The sequence below is a fragment of the Neurospora hispaniola genome (assembly GCF_033458365.1).
Source record: "Neurospora hispaniola strain FGSC 10403 chromosome Unknown B0T23scaffold_7, whole genome shotgun sequence".
NCBI lineage: Eukaryota > Fungi > Ascomycota > Sordariomycetes > Sordariales > Sordariaceae > Neurospora > Neurospora hispaniola.
In genome coordinates, this window is record NW_026944412.1 from 2,018,877 (window position 1) to 2,035,612 (window position 16,736).

Sequence of the window (16,736 nt, forward strand, 5' to 3'; positions counted from 1 at the left end):
TGACAAAAACGGGTGGAACGTATGCGTCTGCATCGGAGATGGCAGAAATGACGATAAAACAGATGGTCGGCGCCAGTGCAGTGGCGGACATGATGTCGATATTGCCGCTGGTCGTTATCGCTGTCTTTATCGTTTGAATAGAGAAGTCCATTAAACAGGTGTGACGTTCGCTCGGTTGATTGGTTCGAGTGGAGAGAGAAGATTTGGATAAAAGTTTGTTGGGAATCTTGGCTCGACGTTTGCGCAGATGTTTGTTGAGAAAAAATGGAAAAAGATTGCAAAGCATGTGAGGGGTTCCGAAAAAGCCTAGGCCATGCTCCACTATTCATGCTTAAAATCGTCGCTAGTGATAGCGGCGAGGACAGCGGCGGGGCAGGGCTGCCCGACGGTAGTGTACGCTACCCTACCCCACACAGCCCGAGAAGCGAACCTAACCATCTCCGCAACTGCCACCGACAACCCCACAGTTCGTTGACGTTGACACATGGAGTGCGGGGAAGGAAGCTGAAGTGTCAACGTTAACCTTCCGTCACAGATGCATTTCCGTACATCCGACATCCGACGTCCGAGTCCGCTGGTCCGTTCGGAGGCAATCCAGATACTACATATGTGAATAGATACTTCCCAACCAAATAACCAATCCAGATTGCGAGGGCAAACGGGCGCAGAACATGCTTCGGATAACGTCTCAACGGGATGAACGACACTCCTGACTTCTTGGCGTTCGTCTCAACCCATAAAGATCACGGTGTCGACATGATCAAGACGCAACCCCTTAAGACGCGCGCCAGTGCCCCCGTGTAGCAGTGTGTTCAACTTATCTCAACTACTTTCCTAGAATAGATCTGTGACAGTTAACATCTACCTAGACCGGCACAACTTAACAATAGTTGAAGCTAGCCCACGGAGTTTACGGTAGCCAAGTTTCGGGATTGGACATATCAAATGACAAAAGTCTTGAAAGCCAAGATGGACAGGGCTTTGATAATATACTACTAGCCAGTCGGCTATAACCATCTCCAACCTCTTCACACGAGAAACCCAAGTAACGATCGAGCGCTGTAAGCACTATGTCGTTTCATGCTCGATGACTAGGGAGAAGGATATATGGTTGTCCTGTATTCCTCTCATTATCTTTTGAGATATAAAATAGACAATTGCCATAGCTGTGCCTGACAATCTCTTCCATCGCATTTTCCTGCTATAGTGATAGGGCTACATGCCAGAAGGATCTGAGCGAAACTTGCTGGGTGTGAAATCCCAGAAGGATAATGCAGGAAGGGATAGGGAAGCAGGCCAAAGATGTGATGGGGATTCGCTATGTATCAATAGACATACGATCACCAATACACAGAAACTACCAGGCGACCAGATATTGTGATAACCGAATCGCCTATTCTGAACTTGTGTTCTCGAGTCTAGATATGCTCCTCTAGTTATTACATAACATACACCTATATGGGTGGGGGTTTTATGCTAAGATATTCATCAAGATCAGAACGCTCGCTTGCTCCAAATGAATCCTTCCGTCATGCAAAGACCAAAACCACCAACCAATCAGTACTCGTCCTCGTCATCTACTTCGTCGTCATCGGCGAAGGGGTTGATGTCATCCTCTCCACCCTCATCGTAATCGTCATATCCGCCTTCGTCCTCGTTATTGTATTCCTCTTCGAATTCCTCTTCAGGTGCTGCGTCCTCCACCTCTTCCTGCACTTCTTCCTCGGCAGCAGGAGCGCTCTCGACAGCCGCAGCGGCTGCACTACCAGAACCCTCGCGCTCTTTGCCGTGGTCCTCGGTGGCATCGCCAGCCTCACTAGCCAGCGCGCTATCTGCCTCGTTACTTCCCGGTCCCTTCTCGTTGAAGTCCAAGTCAAAGATCTGGCCAAGCTTGGAGTAATCAAGCTTGGTACTGATGCCGCGGTTGCGCATCATGTTGACAGCCGCCTCCTCAGCCGTCTCGGGCACGCCGCCGTTGTCCTCAACCCGATTCTTCTTGTTCTTGCGCTTGTTCGAGTTGGGACCCTTGTTCTTCTCGGCCAGCTTCGCGTCAAACACCCTCTGTTGCTTGGACCGGAGGAAGTCCACGTGGATATTGACCCAGATCTGCTCCTTCATCTTGGCCTCGGCCTCGCCTAGGCGGCAGTACTTGACTTCAGGATCGTCGGCGAACTCGTGCTCGTGAACGATGGGGTCGTCCAGAGCTTTGTTGGGGACGTACTCGGGGCGCGTGTACTGCGTCGATAAGGGTGGGTTGGGGCGGTCTGTGACCCGTACATCCTGGCGTTCTTCGCGAGCACCAGCGTCTTCCATGACGGTGTCAGTCTCCTTGGTTGTGCTGGGTTGCTCGGTGCTGGTGGGGGCAGGAGGAGGGTCGGCAGTAGGACCAGAGGTAGAAGCAGGGGCAGAGGCGGGTGCAGGGACAGAAGGAACAGAGGAAGAATTGGCGGCTTGTTGCTTCGCATTTTGCGCTTGCTCTTGTTTTTTCTTCCGAGCATCTGCCAGCTTCTTCTGCGACTCAACACGTTTGTCCGTCGCAACCTTTTCGGCCTGAGCGGCATTGAGGAACTCGGGATCGTGCAGATGGCCCTCCATCTCTTTCTCCAAAAGAGCCTCATCCGTCTGCCATTCCTGGGTGATGGGCATCGTAATTTTCCTGAGCTTCTTCCCTCTCTTTTTCTCCTTGTCACCATTTTTTCCGGATGTTTCGCCATTGCTGGAGGCCCCAGAAGCGGCAATGTCGACACCTTGAGCCTTGGCGAAGGCGACCTCGCTGCTGGGATCAACATCCTCCTCTTCATCGTCCGAATCCGAATCGGAATGCGAATCGCCGTCTTCATCCTCATCTTCCTCATCTAGTTCACCGTACTCTTCAACCAATGTCTTGAGCTGTTGCTCTTCTCCAGCAACTGCAGTAACAATGAGAGCCTCGGCCTCAACATCAGAATCGCTGTCTCCTTCTTGCCGGGGAACTGGAGGGACAACGAAGCCATCTTTGTCGATAGTCTGGGGTGCGGCCGAGGATCCATCGTTAGTCCGGATCTTTTTGGTCCCCTTCTTCTTGCCGTCTCCAGCCTCCTTCCTCTTCCTCTTCTTAGGGCGGGTGTGCTTGGCCTTCCACTCGTCTGTTTGCTTGTAGACAAAGGGGGGATCGTGCTCTGGAGCCGCTTTCAAGAGGTCCTCGTTGTCGAAGTCTTGTACAGTCATCTGGGCAGCGGGTACGCTGGCAAACTCATCCATTCGCTCCTGAATGGTGGCCATTGTGACCTTGACGATGTAGACAACTTCTCTGACAGTACGGCGATAGTTGTGAGCTCTGGCGGCCATGATGAGAGCCGCACCGCAGATACCAGCAGGCCTACGACCATGGGTGATGTTGTCGTGTTGCATGCGCTTCGCAATACGGACAGCGGATAAGGCTACTTTGTTGGTGTCGTGCAGGAACTCCAGTTTGGAAGCAAAACGGTAAATGAGATCCTCGATCACAATGGGCCGAGGGCCTGTGAGAAATTCAGGAAACCGGTTGAGGAAGTCCTTGTAGCCACGACCAAGAGCGAAAACGTCGGTATGGAGGAGATCAGCCAAGTCTATGAGCATGATCTTGTGGTTATTTTCCGCCCTGCAAGCGGCGTACAAGCAGATGGCGGCCACATTTTGCTTACGGCGACCCTGGACGAAGTTGGCGTGTGAGCAGGCTTTGTAGTAGCGGAAAGCAATATCGCTGATGCTTTGTCCAATTCTGAGCTGGTAGGAGTACTGTTGCATAAGAGCCTTGACCTCGCGAAGACTTCGTTCACGGGCTTCAGAAGCACCACCGCCAGCAACACGGCGGAATGCAAGACCACCAACGCCGCGGATCCCGCCTTGATCAAAGGCGACATGAGTACCGTGAACAACGGCGGCACCAGAAGAAGATTCACCGAATGTGATTTCCGAGACAATGTTGCTGTCATCAGCGACCATACCACAAGTCTGGCAGGTTCCGTCGACGACATTGGGCTTTGGACATTTCGGGTTGGCGCACTTGGGTCGGTTAGGCTTAGGCGGTGCTGCTGCTGTAGGCGCAGGTGTAGTGTTGCTGGGCCCTCCGTTAGATGCTACCGAAGCCTCCCTGAAACGGCGCTCGCGGCTCTCTTCACGCTCCATGATGCGGCGTACGGCATTTGGCCGCTTAGGCTTGGGCTTTGACGACATGACTGCTGGTTTGCTGTTTGCCTTGTTCGTTGTCGTCTTTTTATGATGTTTTCTATCTCACCAAAGTTTCTTAGAGCAAGGGAACCGATGCCCGAAAATAGAGTAGGTAAATGAGCTGTGCAATGGAAAAACCGATGGTTGATGGGAGGCGTGATGTTGGCCAGTGTTGTTCTGGAGAAAGTGCTGAGCGTGGGCTGAAAGCGACGCGTCGTTGAATCCCAAGTGAATTGCAGTGGGGCACTGGTCTCGTCACCCACCTGGAAAGGTTTCGGGCAGGGGGACGGCCTAGGGGAGCAGCAATTGACGGTTTTGATGGAAGCCGATATTGGTGATGTTGACTTATGTCGGGCCCCTTGAAGGAGTATCCGGACCCTGGTGGTGAAAGGGGTGTAAGACGATTGGTGCGAAGATGGGCTAGTTCCTGGCTGGGTGGTGATACTGGTGACGGAGAAAGTTGCGAGGTCGAAATGGACTGAGCGGTTTGAAAAAGTTGTGTCCGCATGGTCGAGCGGGGTGAGACGCAGACTCAAAACTCGCATATGCACAGACTGCAAAATGGTCCGTGACCGGTGGGTCCCTCGAGCAAAAGGCCGTCAGTTCGATTTGAGGTCTTGTTCAATTCTTTTTTTCCCATTCACTTGCAATTCACAATTCACCGCACTATCGTCACTCTTGCCTCGCTTGCTCTCCTCCGCTGACACATTGCTCACATATGGCTCTGTTTCAGGTACGCTTTCCTGTGTATGGTGTCCAAAATGATCGCTGCAGCTTTATGTTACGGTCTTGTCCCCTTGCTCGTGATGACTTCCCCTGTTTATCATAAACGAGAAGCAATAGTCTACGTCGACGATAGCAACATTCAAGGCTAAATTCGGTAACGACAATAGCCGTGCACTACAGCTCATGTCTAGTCACTTCCCGATCTAAAGAGCTTTGGCCTGGCTGTATGCGAAAGAGCGTTGGGCAAATCACAGACGCGAAATGGCCATTGTGAATGCAAGTTCTCCCGAAGTTTTCCCGTAGTCTTAGGATAACCGGGCCGCTCTACCTTCGTCTTACTTATCCATATCATGCTCCAACGCCGTCCAGACAGAAATACGAAACACTAGGGAAGCCAAGCAAGACACATATACCAATGACACAGATCTTATGTGCATGGAATAGCTGACTCTGATCCATCGTGAACTCGCGAAGCCCCTCACTGCAACCCAGTCTCACAGTCAAACCAACGCTACTCCTCTCACTCGCGCACGCCATCATGGTCGGCTGATCTCCGGATTCTGGCGACGGACCAAAGGATTAGGTCCTCCGTCTCTGAATATCTTGCGTAATAGAAACTGTAAAGCCCGAGCTAAAAGAGTCGTCACCTCTGCTGGTGCCTTCTCTACGTGTATAAAAGGTATCAAGACACCTCGATCAGAAAAGGTGAGTCCAAAGTGAAGAACACAACTCCCATATCACCAACATCGTCTACATACTTCATAGCCATATTTCCCACTACCTCACTCTACAATTCGAACAAAATGTCCGCCAAGACCTCCGATATCTTCACCATCCGCGCCGCCCCCGGCACCGACATCTGGCGTAAACCACCCACAACCAACATCTACAATGGTATATATGACCTACTCTTAACCCCCCACTTACATCCATTTCTTACCTCCTCTATACAACCATCACTAACCCTACCTAGCACCAACCGCCATCCCGCCCTCCACCCGCTCCACCGGCCCTCTAACCTCCTTCCTCTCCGTCCGCGCCTCCTTCTCTTTCCCCTGGCGCGAGCGCTACGACCAAGCAGGGATCCTCCTCGCCTTTCGTCCTCGCCACCCTTCTACTTCTTCTTTAACTCCCTCTGCTACTTTGGAATCCGAGAGGAAGAACGACATCCCGCCCAAATGGATCAAAACCGGCATCGAATTCTACCAATCCCAACCGCAACTGAGCACAGTAGCCACGGATAATTGGGCTGATTGGAGCGTTACTCCTCTCCTTTCCTCTTCTTCTTCTTCTTCTGGAGCAGAGACAGAGCAGTGGACGACCATCTTGGTGGAACAGTCGGCCGACGAGCATGGAAAGAGTATTTGGGTTTATAGGATTGTGGTGGATGAGAAAACGGGAGAGGAAAAGAGCAGGACGGCGTTGAGAGAGATTTGCTGGGTTTATGGGCTGGCGAACCCAGGGGTGGAGGAGTGGGATTTGGAGGTGGTGGCTATGGCGGCGAGACCGGAGAAGGAGGTTAAGGATGGGGACGAGAAGGAATTGGTGGTAAAGGTTAAGGGGTGGGAGGTCAAGTGGGCTGAGGAATAGGACGGTTGAGGTTGACCCAAAGTGTATGTCACTGTCAGTCACTTCTCGTTTGGCGAACAGAGACAGAAATATATGTGGGAGGTGGTTCCATTACGTAGTTCTTCAAGTGAGGAGAGGGCTTGCTAGCTATCTAACGCAGCTATGAGATTGAATATTACCATTGTTTTTCCCTAGTTGTGTTTGTGTCATCATCATAAGAGTCATTACTATACATCATCACGAAGGTGTCTTGGCTAGTCTGCTAATTAAAGCGACCGTTTCGCGAATATGAGTGAGCGAGTGACCCCTTGCTCGTACAGCTAACAAGTCTCTCCCATGTAGAAGCAAACTATACAAACCAGACGGCCTTGAGACACTGTTTGATCATCCAACCAGGGGATTCGTCCATGAGGTTGTCAATACAATATCTGTCCGAGGGATAGGCAAAAAGAAAAAAAAAGAAGGATTGAGTTGCGAGCGCCGTATACGCATGTCGGAGAAAGATCAAGTTAATGCCTCCCCGATGTGGTATCAGTCTGAGTTGCGATTGTTGTCTGTTGTTATAAGCCAGTGCTGTTTGTGACACAAGGGAATGACCAAAGCATCCTCCCTCAAAGGTTGTCATTCAATATCGATCCCGAACTCCAGTCAGTTGAGAGGCCATGCGGGCAAAAATGAATGAAGGGAAAAAATTATCGTTGGGTATCGTGAGATGGTGAAACAACGTGACTGGTGAAGTAAACCCGAAAACCTAATCGTACACCATGCGTAGGACCATCCTTCTAGATAGTCTTGGGCGTCCGCGTCGCATTGCTCGCGTCAATGACGTCGTCAAGGTGGTTACACATGGCAACGAACAGGTCGAAGAAGAGTTTCCCACTACCTTGTCCATACACGCTGCTGCTGCCGCACTTTTCCATTTCGGCCTGCATCGTGCCGCTGCGCTTGAAGGTCTTGCGGCAGCGGATGATGAGTGCCAGATAATGGGCGCGCAGGCGACTGTCGGAGTCGGGCGTGTGCGCGTAGCAATACTGCGCGCTCCGAAGGATGGTGCCGACGTCGATACCAGTCTGCAGCCCTTGCTTCCGCAGCGCCAGCCTCTTGAGTTCCTCCAGCCCGTAACGCTCTGCGGCGCAGTAGACCACCGTGTCGCGGAGCAAGTATTGGTTCAGGCTGGAGAGGAACACGGTCGGCTCGATGGAGAACTGACCCGCGTGGCCACCTCCGAGTTGTGGTGAGTTGTTGCCTGTCGGGGGTGTAAGGGGCGCGGCCCGATTGGCGGGGATAGAGAGAGTGTCCTCGAGCTCCCAAGAGTCCTGCTGCTGGTTGTGTAGGAGACGGGGGTAGTAGTCGCCCTTGTAGAGGTATTCGAGGATGGCGCTGAAGACCTCTGGCTCTTCATCCTCGAGCAAAATCCTCTTGGATTGCGCAAGCATTCTTTCGAAGAGAGGAGCCTGGCACAGGATATCTTCATGCGCAGCAAACAATCGCCCCTCGCCGCCCACGGTGATGGTGATGATGGGGGAGGGGGTAATGGCGAGTGGCTTCTCGGCTGGCTTCGCTTGCGTCGACTGTGGCTGTGTGCGCGAAGAGTCCTCGCCCACGAGCGGCTGCTTGAGGTTCGATAGCTTCTGGAGATCCCGTTTCGATTTCTTCATAAGTCTTGCAGACTTGTCCACCCGATGTTGCGAATCTGTACTGGTTGATATCTGGGTAGGCTCCCTCTGAGAGTTGCCCGCATCGCGGGATCGGAACGAGCGCTTGAACATGGTGGTGGTTTTGGGGAAGATGAACCGGGAAATGGTAGCGGGGTTGACGGATATCCAGGAGGAAGGTTAGATCCAAGAGAGCGACGAAAGAGACGAAGAACCGGAGAATAGAAAAAAGAGGGAGAGAAGGAGGGAGGGAAGCACAAAAGAAGGATTGACAGGGCCCGGGCGGTGCTATCTCTACCGAATGAACCTCGAGACAACACCAGCAAACACTTTGCAGCCCTTTGGTTGTGTGTTGGGGGGACAGGGAGTAAGAACCAGGAAAAGAAGTGTGGTAAGGGAGGGGTTGGCGGGATACTTATACCGTTAACAGCCTCGCGGCCCATGTAAAGGCGTGATGCCGGATTGATGGGAAGCCAACAAAAAGCAGGGCGGGGACGGCGGTTGTACGTAGATACCCATCCTCCTGGGTTGTATTGGCAGGGGTTTTGTTGAACATCCGTCCAACAACAATTGGCAAACCCAGAACCGTCAATATCGTGGTTCGTTATCCAGAGACAGGGGCCATGTTCTGGAAATCGACTTGTCGTCCATTCACCGCGCTCAGACGGCGTGTGGTTGGGTGTATTGACTGCATGTTGCAGCCTGCCTTGATGCATGCTGAGGGTGTGCGCGATGGCGCTTCCGGCGATGGCTGCATGCTTCGACTTCCTCCTCTCCCTCTGCACTATGGCGTAGATAGTTTGGTCCGCCTTGCGATGGATATGTGGGATAGTCCCAATGGTGAAGACGGATTGAACGAAATGAATGCTGAGCTGTCCATCGACGTCAACAGACGAGGCGGCCTCCGTCCAGTCTGCCCTGGCCTGAGCTTAAATGGTTCATCCAATGGTTGAAGAAGGGTCAAGTTTCGCCCAATCCGTCGTCGGCCCGTGGTATATACGTCGCCTGCTTCTGTTCTTCAAGATACGTACACTAGGGGACCAGATGACTCTTTGCGACTGTCAATTTGAAGACGTCAATCGATGTTGCTTTTGTTGGCATGGAAAACGCGCAGATATCGATCTCACCAATCTTCAGTCGGGCAAGGGGCCCGTCATCTCAATCCCGCACAGATCCACGGCGATGGGACGCTACAGTGGGGCTTGTGAAACAAAGGTCCGCGGCTCCGCTACGGCTGCGTGGAAGCAGGGGGTCAAGGGGGGTAGGTTTGGGGATTTTGGTGTCAGTCCCACAGCTAGGGGCCATTCCAACGCTTACAAGTAGTTTCAAGATTGTGATGCCTTCTATTTGGAAAGGGTGATGACTCGATCACGGGATAATCGTTCTCAACGTATGTGAAAATTTGATGCTTTTCTAGGCTATATACGTGGCTTTGAGGGGCAGTCGTCGAATAGGGGGGACAGCATCGCCGGCAAAGAGGAGCCTGTTCCAGCAGCTGTTAAAGTGGTGATAAAACGAGGCTAATAGAAAACAAGGGCGGAAGAATCATGTGAAGGCATGCCATTGCATGCAGACGTGTTCTGTGGCAAGTCTCCTCTCATCAAAACACGAACCAACTTATCCATCTCACTCCTGATCTCCCTGCTGCGAGCCATCTGGGGTGGCGTCCTGGCTTGGGCTGCCGTATTTCTCTGCCAGTTCTTCACGCAGGCTGATGAGGCCATACATAAAAGCAAAGACTATCGAAAGCGATTGCGGTCAGCACAATGCTCTTGTCACCTAGCCGGGGACGCAGATGTGACTTACATGCAGGTCCCAGAGCCACGAACAAGGCGCAGTATCCAAACATGAGTTCTCTGTACCTAACAATCTCAGGGTCCAGCCAGAAGTAAGGAGCACGGCCGATGAAGAGCTTCCCAAAGGCAGCCCAGCCAAGGTAGGCACACAGCAAGACTACCAAGCCAATGATGTGGGTGTGCACAGGCTGTGAAACTTATCAGTCTTCCTGTCATGACATGAAGACCTGCTCCACTCGACAACTCACGATCTGGCGTTTGATGCTGTTCAGAAACATGATCTCAAAGAGAGCGAGAAGTGATGTATAACCCCATAGGTTTATAACACAGAAAGGTTCAAACCATCCATGGCTAAAGAAATCACCGGCTAGTCTCGTTAGCGCAATTTCAAGGAGAATGTCGAGACTCAATGGGAACATACCCTCGAGGCTCCCCGCATCATCGCCGCTGCCCCTTTGCCTTTCTTTGGGTAACTCGCCGTGACCATGCGGCACTACAAAGACCCAGAAGATGAAGGTGTTCATAAAGGCAAATACGTGGGACACTGTGTAATACAAACTGAAGTGAAGCCGGTTGCGCGAGGTGATTGTCTGCTCGGGCGGTGACATTTTGCGAAGCAGAACCGACTCCCATGTGTTGTGCTCCTCATCGATATCGGGATAATAGAGGTGCGTGTAGCTCCAGCACTAAGTCAAGAAACCCGGAATTAGTACCAACAAGTCAAACTACCGGTGGAGAGACAGGGGGCCCATACAAAGGCGAGCAAGTGATAGAGCCACAACAGAATGAAGGCAATGGTCGAAAATTGGAAGGCAATGCGCCAAGGAGAGTCGCCGTCTTGCCGCTTGTAGAGTTTGTAGTCAAGAAGCATGGGTGCAAGAATGGTGAGGTAGATCAGAATCAGGCCCCTGAGGACAACAAGAGTGGTCTGGTTGATGAAGCCCCATGGCGCGTGGCATACACGAAGAAAGATTGGCTAAATATAAACTGTCAGTACGATCCAAGATGATGTGCGCTACGAATGGCCTTGCAACGTACATGGTCCTGGACAACTCCATTTGGTCGCGGAAGATCACGGCCCAGGAGGGAGCTTCGTTCCGTTGCCTCGTTGCCAGTCGACATGTTGATGAGCAAGAGAGAACTGGTCGTCAGAGGTGGAAATCGGGAGATATTGAGGAACAGGCGAGTGAAGAACGCCAGCCGCTTTCGATAAAAGACGATAGATCATAAAAGAAAACTATGATGACCATAAGGCAAAGAATGGAATGCGTTCTCTGCTAGTTTCTTTGGCACTGTCTAGAATACTCCTTCCATGAGTCAAAAGCAACCTGATGAACCTGACGGCAGCGACGTGCAGTCCGTCTGGCACAGCTCAATTACCCGACCTTGAATCCAAAAATGGAATATCATCCTACCTCTAGGTAAAAGCGGTCGAAACAGAAAGCATGACCATTCGGTTGGGTGAAGTCTGATTGTCCTTTTTCTTCCGAGGAAACGACGGACTACAGGGGAAAATATCGTATCGAGTTCTCAAACACCTAGCTGGGCGAAAAAGTAGGAGCGATGGTCTTTTGGTCGGATTTCGGTCTTTTCCAATTCATAAAGAGCTTCCACTGGGAAGAATGACGATAGCACTGTGGAAAACATCCATTGAAAGGCCCATAATCTGAGCGTCATATTCTCCGAGGTTTTTTATTCAGAGTATCTACCATGGTGCATGGTTGAGAGAAAGAATATATTGTTGAGGTTGTTGTGGTTGAAGTTGAGGTTTAGGTTGTTGAATGAGAAAGAGGAACCTCGTACATAGTGCAGGGCAGGCACCTTGATGTCTTGTGGGCCGTTCGAGATGGAACTGAGTGGGTCTCCTCTCTCTACATCCACCAATCAGAAGCAACCATTTTGCGGCTTTCTTGTCACCGTGTCCGCTCCCGCTGTGCCTGGCTCTGATGTCAATTGTCAACTACATACAACGGCGTCAGTACCTGTAGCAAAAGTCAACAACACCGATCCGACCCATTCCAGGAAGCAGCTACTCCGAACTTGCGCAGGAACCTTGCGGCGCCGCGCCAATCCACACAACAACAGACATCGATCGCTTCTGCTCTTCCGCCGTCGCCATGTTGTCAGGCCTCGCAAACCCGCGGCAAGCTGCCGTCCAGCTTATGAACTTTGGCCTGATCCTGTCGACTGCATTCATGGTGTGTTCCTGTCCAGAACTCTCTCCGCTATGTGACTTGCCTCTGAATAGCTTCATCAATGGCGTGCTAACCAGCTTCCGTGTCGCAGATGTGGAAAGGTATTTCGGTTATCACAGATTCCCCGTCCCCGATTGTCGTCGTCCTGTCCGGTAGCATGGAGCCGGCCTTTCAGCGCGGCGACCTCTTATTCTTGTGGAACCGCAATGTGTTGGCCGAAACCAGCGTTGGGGAGATTGTTGTGTACAATGTGAAGGGCAAGGATATCCCCATTGTGCACAGGATAGTTAGGAAGTTTGGAAAGGGGTTCGTTTTCCATCTGCTACACCCCTTGCGCTGTCCCGTACATACAGCTGACCATAGGGCTGCCTGCCTCGAAGACCTGAAGCGAAACTGCTCACAAAGGGAGATAACAACGTCTCGGACGACACAGAGCTCTACGCAAGTGGACAGGATTACCTGGTTAGAAAAGACATTATCGGGTATGATGATTTGTTTTCGCTTGTACCAGGACGTTTCGATCATTCCGCTAACATTGTCTTAAACAGGAGCGTTTTTGCCTACATTCCTTTTGTTGGCTATGTCACCATTCTTTTATCCGAGCACCCATGGCTCAAGACTGTCATGCTCGGACTGATGGGTTTGGTGGTGGTTTTGCAGCGTGAATAGCCACGTTTAACTATAGCATAATTCCCTTCTCGAACAGCGATCGATGCCGCCTTTGTTTTCCCCCTTACTTGTGACTTTTACATGTACTTTTCACCATCTTTTACCGTTGGAAGTCCCAAGGTGAAGAAGATAAATGGAAAGAGGTGAGCTAACACCTTGTCAAAGTCAAATGGCTTATGATTCCATATTGACCCGCTACTTATGTACCTAGGTACTCTATCCCTTTATGGTCCGCTTTCCTCTATCATCGATTGCCAGTCCATGCTACCTAGAACTCTTTGTCTGTCGATAAAGTTGGGGCCGGGAGCCAAGTGCCTGCCCTGAGCTGCCGTAGCGAAGGACCAACAATGCCGGCAATGAGCCGACCTCTAGGCAGCCACGCCGCCTGATTCGCCATCCAGACGCCAAGACGCCGCTAAACCCTTATGCGATAGGGTTGTAAAAGAGACCTTGAGGTTTGCAACTTCAAGGTACGCCAAAGTCAATGGGAGCCAGCGTCTAGCCCTTTGCACTGCAATCTAGAAAATCTCATTCCGCCCTTTTTCTTTCTTTGGCACGCCACCGCCGGTTTGTCGACTGTCGCTCGTTGTTTTCACGACTTCCTGTGCACTCTGCGCACACTCTCTCGTTCAATTATCAAACTTCTGTCGCCAACATCATCTGGATCGTCGTCACGCCGATCGCTCTTTTCGCGCTTAATCACCGGTCAACTGAATCACTACTAATATCTCGATAACGTTATCCCAAACTTGGTCAAACAAACGAACAAAATGACCGCAGCCGGACCGTCCAGCAGCACGCATGTTGCACAGGAACGAACCGATAATGATGGAAGCACAGCCATGCAAGGAGCACCACTCCTGCCTCATTCAGTCACCCAGGACAAGAACGGTGCGGTTTTCCAGCAGCAACAGGCGCCTGTACCGTTTGGATATGGCACTGGCACATATCAACCTATCCCTCTGCGGATTCCTGGTTCGGAAATTGCCTACAGCAAGAAATGGCACGTTGTGAAACTGGCTTTCCAAACCGCATCTCTTGTGTGCTCTGCCGTCATTTTTGGAATTGGCCTGGCACTGGGCGTCTATGGTGAACAATCGGAGGATTACCGCTGGTGGGAAATAGACCCCGTTTTTGCCATTGATGCCTCGGCAGTATGTCCCACCCTTATCAACTATACTCATTCGACATCGTATCTTTGTACATGGCCATATGATAACTAATGCTCTCTAGGCTGGACTGGCAATTTTATGGACCGTGGCTGAGTTCCTAGTATTGTATGCCTCTAAAGGACGTCGAGGCATTCATCCCGGAGCTCATGTCGGTGTTCAACTGATCATTGTCCTTGTGGCTTCCTTGGGGGTCAGCATTGGTGGCGTCTTCGTCTACGAATTCACGAGAGACTACTACGATGAACCTGTTATACCCAACCTCCTAACGGGCCTCGTGCGAACCCTGCTTGCGTTCTCTAGCATTCTTTGGATCATCCACTTCTTCCTCTTCGTTCGAGCCTGTGTTGAAACACACACCGTCAATGCGACAAACAAGTCCCGAAGAATCACCTATGTCCGAGTTCCGGTACCCGTACCAATGCAGATGGGCCAAATACCTCACAATATGGTAGCTGGACAACATTCGATTCCTGACCAGCAAAACATAATGTATGGCGGTTATTACGCCCCTGTTGCGCAACAACCTTCAGCAGTCCCACAGGGCTCTCAACAGCAACCTGCTGTGCCTCTACAGGGCTATCAAGCGTCAACTTCATGAGACACTTGTTTACCTCTACGCCCCCACTTGACGACTTGAACTGAGGTTTAATACACCGTTGTGTTCACGACGCGGCTGACGCTCCCAAGTGGTCTAGCCAATATTCAGTGAGCTGATAGACGGTTCTCAAAACTCAAGGAGACGCTTGAGTGAGGGTATATCTTACCTCTCATAATACGAATGACTTCCAATTTAATGAAATATTCATTGTTTGGATACATTCAAGACGGCACAGTATCGCTCAAAGGACGCTGGGGCGCGTCGGATGGACATTGAAGTCCTTATTGAAACGGAAACATGTGGCCTACCATTATGGGTCACGAAGCAATTAGGGGATGGGATAATGTTTTACAACACAAATAAAATAATGCGGTAATGTTGCCTTTCACAACACACAACATGGGTCGTTTGCGGCCCTCAGCCTTCCGTGTCCAGGCCATTATGTTTCCCACATGCCCATTCTCAAGGTACGGCTCGTATTCGCGTTGTTCAATGGTGGTTGCCGCGGTGCTGTGTCCTATGATTCGTGACTCTTGGACCTAAGCTGTATCTTCAGTTGAGCATTCCAACACTTACATTTCGGTTGGATCCTTAATCTTCTGTTGAGCCCAACTATCCTGCTCATCCTCAAGCTTGCGAAGGAGTCGATTGACGAAATGAGCGAGGTCATTGTGTCTAAGATCCCGGAGCAGTTCCAGGACTTTGCTAAGAGCTTCACTGTGCCCCGTTTTGAGAGCGTTGATGAGGCTATTAACACTTACAAGCTGTCTTAGGTGAGGAAGGAGTGGTGGGGGTAAAGCAAAGGCTAAGATGAAGAGGAAGGAGGCAGGATGATGGCTGCCCTGTTCTGGACACAGAGATTTCGATGTGGAAGGAACGTACAATCGCAGCATTGGAGGACTGTCCAGGAGACTTGGGATACTGGTTCATCTGTTGCTCAGGCTCCGTCGTCGGGTGCAGAACGTTGGAGTAGTATCTGAACTGATCGTGAATGATATGTTGGATGTGAACAAGTGACCTAATGGGATGGGTATCCTTGATAGGATCTCCTTTTATGGATTTGTGCGAGAGGGGGATAGAATGACTGAATGATGATGAACACTAAAGTAGAAAATACGGGTAGTCCCTTTCCATTTTGGGGCCACAGCTGCCCAAACCCCCTCCCCACTGCTCCTGCTTTCTGTCAAGACTTTCCTATCACCGCACCACTTCCTAAAGGCAAGACCATGACTTGGAAGGAACGATATGTGTCAACTGAAGGACTAACAAAGTGAGCGCCTGCCTTGTTTTTCCGTCCTTAACACTGCGCGGCGGTGCGCCTTCGGGCATAGAGTTTCAACTTCGAACTACAAGTTTGAGAGTCACATTTCTCTTCCCTTTCCACTTTCATGCCCGGATTTCCTAGTTTCCAACTTTTAGTGGTCATTTTACGCCTTCTTGACAGCGCCTTCTATCCCAAATGGTCAAGCTGCAGCATCCGCAACAAATTCTTTCTGCGATCACAGAAATCCCACTGAAATTGGCAGTCGGCGTGGCGGAAGCAAGAACCTACCAGTGTACAGCATCCGAATTTTCATCCCGCGCATAAACTCGAGCCTTGCTTATAGAAGTCCAAAACTTAATGCAGCCACCCGACCATCCAACGGGCATCTCGATCTATGACGGGTCTTGACTACTTCCCGAGCCACTTGTTTGTTTCGAGAGCTGCAGTAGTAGTTCGTCAGCTCTTGTCTGGACGGCATTTTCCCCTGGGAGAAGCGTATCAACGATGCGTTTCAACCGCTGCATGCATCACAAGTCACAAGCCAGCCGCATTTACCACACACAATAGCATCCCTCCGGAGACATTGCACCGGAAAACGCAAGGGACACTCTTCCGTCCCGACCCCTCTCGACCACGGGCTCATCATTTTTGGAGCTTCCTTATCCAACATTATCCTATGGCAACGAAGAGACAGGAAAGAAAGATGTCAAACATTTGGAGCATGGTAAGTACCGACAGTCATCCCATCAGCCCACTTTTTTGATTCACAAGCTAAATCTCAAAACAATCAAGAGCTACCGACGGCCACTCTTTAGCTTTACTAATATGTGTTCATGCTGTGCTATGTGACACTGACAAGTCTGCCATGTGTCTGTTGCTTCACTCGACATGTATCGCCGTTGTT

General features: G+C 51.0%; 7 protein-coding genes across 7 annotated transcripts; 4 read left to right on the forward strand and 3 right to left on the reverse strand.

The window, feature by feature from the left end:
• Positions 1-1,497: 1,497 nt before the first annotated feature.
• Positions 1,498-4,605, reverse strand: B0T23DRAFT_218081 (uncharacterized protein). Its single transcript, XM_062833681.1, has one exon. It carries the CDS (start codon positions 4,192-4,194, stop codon positions 1,558-1,560), a length of 2,637 nt encoding a protein of 878 aa, XP_062690052.1. The 5' UTR covers positions 4,195-4,605; the 3' UTR covers positions 1,498-1,557.
• An 896-nt stretch (positions 4,606-5,501) lies between these two features.
• On the forward strand, positions 5,502-6,885 carry B0T23DRAFT_218058 (uncharacterized protein). The gene is made up of 2 exons (XM_062833679.1): positions 5,502-5,808; positions 5,888-6,885. The coding sequence occupies exons 1-2, from the start codon at positions 5,718-5,720 to the stop codon at positions 6,502-6,504; spliced, it is 708 nt and encodes a 235-aa protein (XP_062690053.1). The 5' UTR covers positions 5,502-5,717; the 3' UTR covers positions 6,505-6,885.
• Positions 6,886-8,403, reverse strand: B0T23DRAFT_217926 (uncharacterized protein). Its single transcript, XM_062833678.1, has one exon. The coding sequence runs from the start codon at positions 8,250-8,252 to the stop codon at positions 7,266-7,268; it is 987 nt and encodes a 328-aa protein (XP_062690054.1). The 5' UTR covers positions 8,253-8,403; the 3' UTR covers positions 6,886-7,265.
• A 1,034-nt stretch (positions 8,404-9,437) lies between these two features.
• B0T23DRAFT_218096 (uncharacterized protein) lies at positions 9,438-11,341 on the reverse strand. The gene is made up of 6 exons (XM_062833682.1): positions 10,973-11,341; positions 10,689-10,910; positions 10,356-10,620; positions 10,183-10,301; positions 9,945-10,122; positions 9,438-9,877 (listed from the first exon to the last, which is right to left on the reverse strand). The coding sequence occupies exons 1-6, from the start codon at positions 11,054-11,056 to the stop codon at positions 9,765-9,767; spliced, it is 981 nt and encodes a 326-aa protein (XP_062690055.1). The 5' UTR covers positions 11,057-11,341; the 3' UTR covers positions 9,438-9,764.
• A 625-nt stretch (positions 11,342-11,966) lies between these two features.
• On the forward strand, positions 11,967-12,882 carry B0T23DRAFT_218110 (microsomal signal peptidase 18 kDa subunit). Its single transcript, XM_062833683.1, has 4 exons — positions 11,967-12,132; positions 12,221-12,435; positions 12,510-12,611; positions 12,678-12,882. Exons 1-4 carry the CDS (start codon positions 12,052-12,054, stop codon positions 12,796-12,798), a joined length of 519 nt encoding a protein of 172 aa, XP_062690056.1. The 5' UTR covers positions 11,967-12,051; the 3' UTR covers positions 12,799-12,882.
• A 686-nt stretch (positions 12,883-13,568) lies between these two features.
• B0T23DRAFT_323745 (uncharacterized protein) lies at positions 13,569-14,568 on the forward strand (the record flags this gene model as incomplete). Its single annotated transcript, XM_062835372.1, has 2 exons — positions 13,569-13,952; positions 14,032-14,568. 2 exons carry the CDS (start codon positions 13,569-13,571, stop codon positions 14,566-14,568), a joined length of 921 nt encoding a protein of 306 aa, XP_062690057.1.
• Positions 14,569-14,967: 399 nt separating this feature from the next.
• B0T23DRAFT_431557 (uncharacterized protein) lies at positions 14,968-15,341 on the forward strand (the record flags this gene model as incomplete). The annotated part of the gene is made up of 2 exons (XM_062840329.1): positions 14,968-15,035; positions 15,176-15,341. 2 exons carry the CDS (start codon positions 14,968-14,970, stop codon positions 15,339-15,341), a joined length of 234 nt encoding a protein of 77 aa, XP_062690058.1.
• Positions 15,342-16,736: the final 1,395 nt, after the last annotated feature.

Excerpts from the sequence above, each read along its gene's own strand:
- B0T23DRAFT_218081 (XM_062833681.1), bottom strand. The coding sequence starts at position 4,194 with ATGTCGTCAAAGCCCAAGCCTAAGCGGCCAAATGCCGTACGCCGCATC.
- B0T23DRAFT_217926 (XM_062833678.1), bottom strand. The coding sequence starts at position 8,252 with ATGTTCAAGCGCTCGTTCCGATCCCGCGATGCGGGCAACTCTCAGAGG.
- B0T23DRAFT_218058 (XM_062833679.1), top strand. The coding sequence starts at position 5,718 with ATGTCCGCCAAGACCTCCGATATCTTCACCATCCGCGCCGCCCCCGGC. Across the intron at positions 5,809-5,887 it reads CACAACCAACATCTACAATG|CACCAACCGCCATCCCGCCC; the intron begins GTATATATGACC and ends AACCCTACCTAG.
- B0T23DRAFT_218096 (XM_062833682.1), bottom strand. The coding sequence starts at position 11,056 with ATGTCGACTGGCAACGAGGCAACGGAACGAAGCTCCCTCCTGGGCCGT. Across the intron at positions 10,911-10,972 it reads ATGGAGTTGTCCAGGACCAT|CCAATCTTTCTTCGTGTATG; the intron begins GTACGTTGCAAG and ends GTTTATATTTAG. Across the intron at positions 10,302-10,355 it reads TGATGCGGGGAGCCTCGAGG|CCGGTGATTTCTTTAGCCAT; the intron begins GTATGTTCCCAT and ends TAACGAGACTAG.
- B0T23DRAFT_218110 (XM_062833683.1), top strand. The coding sequence starts at position 12,052 with ATGTTGTCAGGCCTCGCAAACCCGCGGCAAGCTGCCGTCCAGCTTATG. Across the intron at positions 12,133-12,220 it reads TCCTGTCGACTGCATTCATG|ATGTGGAAAGGTATTTCGGT; the intron begins GTGTGTTCCTGT and ends TCCGTGTCGCAG. Across the intron at positions 12,612-12,677 it reads GTTAGAAAAGACATTATCGG|GAGCGTTTTTGCCTACATTC; the intron begins GTATGATGATTT and ends TGTCTTAAACAG.